This window comes from Glycine soja, chromosome 4 (assembly GCF_004193775.1).
Source record: "Glycine soja cultivar W05 chromosome 4, ASM419377v2, whole genome shotgun sequence".
Classification (NCBI taxonomy): domain Eukaryota; kingdom Viridiplantae; phylum Streptophyta; class Magnoliopsida; order Fabales; family Fabaceae; genus Glycine; species Glycine soja.
The window spans coordinates 28272603-28275829 of record NC_041005.1 but is presented as its reverse complement, the minus strand read 5'-3'; the positions used below and the strand labels follow the sequence as shown (position 1 = coordinate 28275829).

The 3227-nt window shown below is 36.6% G+C and overlaps 1 protein-coding gene across 1 annotated transcript; it reads left to right on the top strand.

Moving 5' to 3' along the window:
- The first annotated feature begins 1258 nt into the window (after nucleotides 1-1258).
- LOC114410711 lies at nucleotides 1259-2501 on the top strand. Its single transcript, XM_028374653.1, has 6 exons — nucleotides 1259-1399; nucleotides 1477-1744; nucleotides 1833-1917; nucleotides 2026-2153; nucleotides 2248-2320; nucleotides 2420-2501. Exons 1-6 carry the CDS (start codon nucleotides 1259-1261, stop codon nucleotides 2499-2501), a joined length of 777 nt encoding a protein of 258 aa, XP_028230454.1.
- Nucleotides 2502-3227: the final 726 nt, after the last annotated feature.

The window sequence follows — 3227 nt, the reverse complement described above, 5'->3', positions numbered from 1 at the left end:
CTATTGGTTCTACATTTTAAGGTATGACTTTTTTTATGTTATGCATTTGCATGGCTGTTTTTGCGGCGCCTATATCTATTTTACTTCCTTTTTTGTGCTATTTTCCAGCTTTGCTTTGGCTTCTTTGCTAACTTTCCTACTTTGTTTCTGGCTGAGATGGGTTTGTTTCACAGTTTGGGTTTGTTGCGTTGTTCGGTTTGGTTGGGTGAAGTGAAGGTAATACTTTTGCAGCAATGCTGTTATTTGTTCAAGGTTGATTCATGTTCTGTTAATGTTGAGTGTGTTTTTTTCCGGCTGTTTTCCGAATTTGTTCTTGCTTCTTTTCTAACTTTGCTGACTGTGGTTTGTCTTTCAGTTTCCGTTTTGTCAAGAGTAAGATAATCCTTTTCCAGTGATGGTGTTGGATATTTATGCATGGTTGCTTTTCCTCTATTCCTGTTTGTTGGCACAGCAGAGCTTTAATTTGTCATGGCTGATATTCATGTGTGACTTTTATCTTCTTCTTTATTATGACGGTTTTTGTCGCTTTTGGGTTTACAAAGTTCGTTGCCTTTTGGTTGTTCCTGCAATTTAATCTGTGAGTTTTTTTGTATGTTCTGCATGGCTATTTTTGCGGCGATCACATCTGTTTTTCTGCCTTTTTATGTAATTGTCGATTTTTCTTTTTTGGTTTGTTGGTAACTTTTGTGGTTTGTTTTTGACTGAGTTTGTTTTGTTTTCTAGTTTGGTTTTCCCCTGTTGTTCGGTTTGGTTGCGGGAAGTAAAGGTAATAGTTTTACAGCAAAGTTGTTGTATGTTTATGCATGCTTGATTTTGACTCCTTACTGGTTGTTGCCAGAGTTAAGATTGATTCCTCAGCTGCTTTTTCCAGTTTGGCTTTCCCCGTGTGTTCTATTCATTCGACTGGTTTTTCAAGTTTGTTTTTTGTTTCTTTGCTGACTTTGGTGGGTCCCGTTTGTCTTTCAGCTTGCATTTTGTCACATGTTGCATTTGGCTGTGGCAGGAGTAAGATATTTTTTTTGTAGCAACACACCTGGATGTCTGTGCATGTTTGCTTTTCGTCTGTTAGTGTTTATTGAGATGACCAGGCTTTAAATTTTTTGTTGCTTTTGGGTTTAGGGGGTGTCTTAGGGGCACTTTTATTGGTTCACCTGTATGTTGAGACCTTATCTTATCATTTGTTTTTATAACCACTGTTGTTCAGGTTTTTCCATTGACTACATCATAGGTTTAGGAGCAACCAAATTTATGTAGAGTTATGGCACGTGCTCCTGATAAGATTAAGTCGATTGATGGATCAAAAGAAACTCTGAAACTTGCTGTAAGGATCATTGATCTTTGGTTCATTGGGATCCCCAGCAAGTCCAAACAGGCTGAAATGGTTATTGTTGATTCTAATGTATGGTTTTGCCGGCTCTTTGCATTGCTATATTATTGACCATTCAACCAATTATTCGTGTGGTTTGTATGTTATAGGGAGATGAAATCCATGTTGTTTGTAAACAAGATCAGCTGCAGTCTTGGAAGGCTGATTTGAAGGAAAATTCTACTTATGTCATGCATAATTTTAAAGTGCTGAAGAATGATGATCAATTCAGAGTCTGTGATCATCCATATAAATTAGCTTTTACTGGATTTACTGTTGTTAGGCCATCCGATTTGGATTCCCTTCCTTTTAGGAAACTTAAATTTGCTGATTTTTCTAATGTCATTGCCGGTGATTTTCAAACTGGCCTGTTTGTTGGTAGGTCCACCTGCAATTTGCGCATTTATTTTGATCGGCAAATGTATGCCTTTAAGAATGACGTATCTTTGCTTTTTGCTTCCTTCAGATATTATTGGTGTGGTTGATGAAGTGGTGTTCTGGCATGTCTCCTCAAATAATACCAGGGTTGTTTTCAAAATCAAGGACTTGAGGTTATGTTCTACAATTTGACTTTTTTAAATTCGTGTAATTTTTATTTGTATTTTATGAACATTATAAGCTGATATACTGATACATTTATTGTTGTTTGTTTCTGATAGTGGCCAAGTGCTATCTTGCCCTCTTTGGGAAAATTACTGCTTGCAGTTCTTAGCTAACTTGAATGACTTTGAAGATGCTACGCCCATTGTTATCCTTTTGACACATGTCAGAATCAAAGAAAGGCAGGGTAGGCTTAATGTGGAATTTGTGAACTCTGATGCTCATTAAATGATGTGTGCTCTTTTTCTTTGTTACAACTGCAAGATCATATCCAACCTCAGTGAGTAATTCTTTGAAAGCTTCAAAACTAATGATCAACAAACTTGTGTTGGAAATACAAGAGTTCAGTGAGAGGTCTTTTGTTGATGTTGTTGCTTCTGTGTTTAAAGATTTTGCTATTTAACTGTGTTGCTTATTTTTCACTACAATTTTCTATTTCTTCTATTCCTATAGGCTTTCTGATTCAGGAATTGAGGTCAAATCAGTTTTGGCTCCTCCTGGCCAAACTAGTTCAGAACTTTCAGGATCGAGTTAGTTATCATCGAAGGATGCATTTCTTTCAAGGGCTAAAGCAAAAAGCATTTGCCAAATTAATGCCATTTTGGAGGTCATGCTAGGCTAGATTTATTCAATTCTATGATCGCTTTGAGCAAGATTTGATGCTAGTGTTATTTGTGTAGGAAATTGTTTTTGTTACGGTGGGCACGATTACAAAAATAGTGATGGATAATCATTCATGGTGTTACCCAGCTTGTAGCCAATGCCATAAAAAAACTGACATAGACACTGTGCCATTCACATGTGGATGTGGCAAACACAATGATCAACCTATCTTGAGGTATCGAGTTGAAGTGATGGTTAAAGACAAAGACGAAGATACAAAATTTTTGCTCTGGGACCGTGAATGTGCAGAGATGATTGGTCAATTAGCAGATGAAGTTAACAGGCTAAAAATGGAAGTATGTAAATTTACAATCAAATTTTTTTTATTTGCTATCCAATTTCATTCTGGATATTAACTCATTGATTTTTTTGTTGCACAAGGGTGGCGATGTTGATTTAGACGCTTCTCCTCAGCCCTTGATAGGCTGCTAGGTTGTGTTCTTGCATTTAAAGTGAAGGTTCAGCCAAAGTTCGGCAATGTTGTTGTTCTTAAATATTCAAATGAGTTGGATTTGATCAATGTTGTGCTGGATATGTTGGCTGATACTGAGGAACTATTTTTCCACATCTGTTTTAGTTGTTGTCATAATAGCAATAT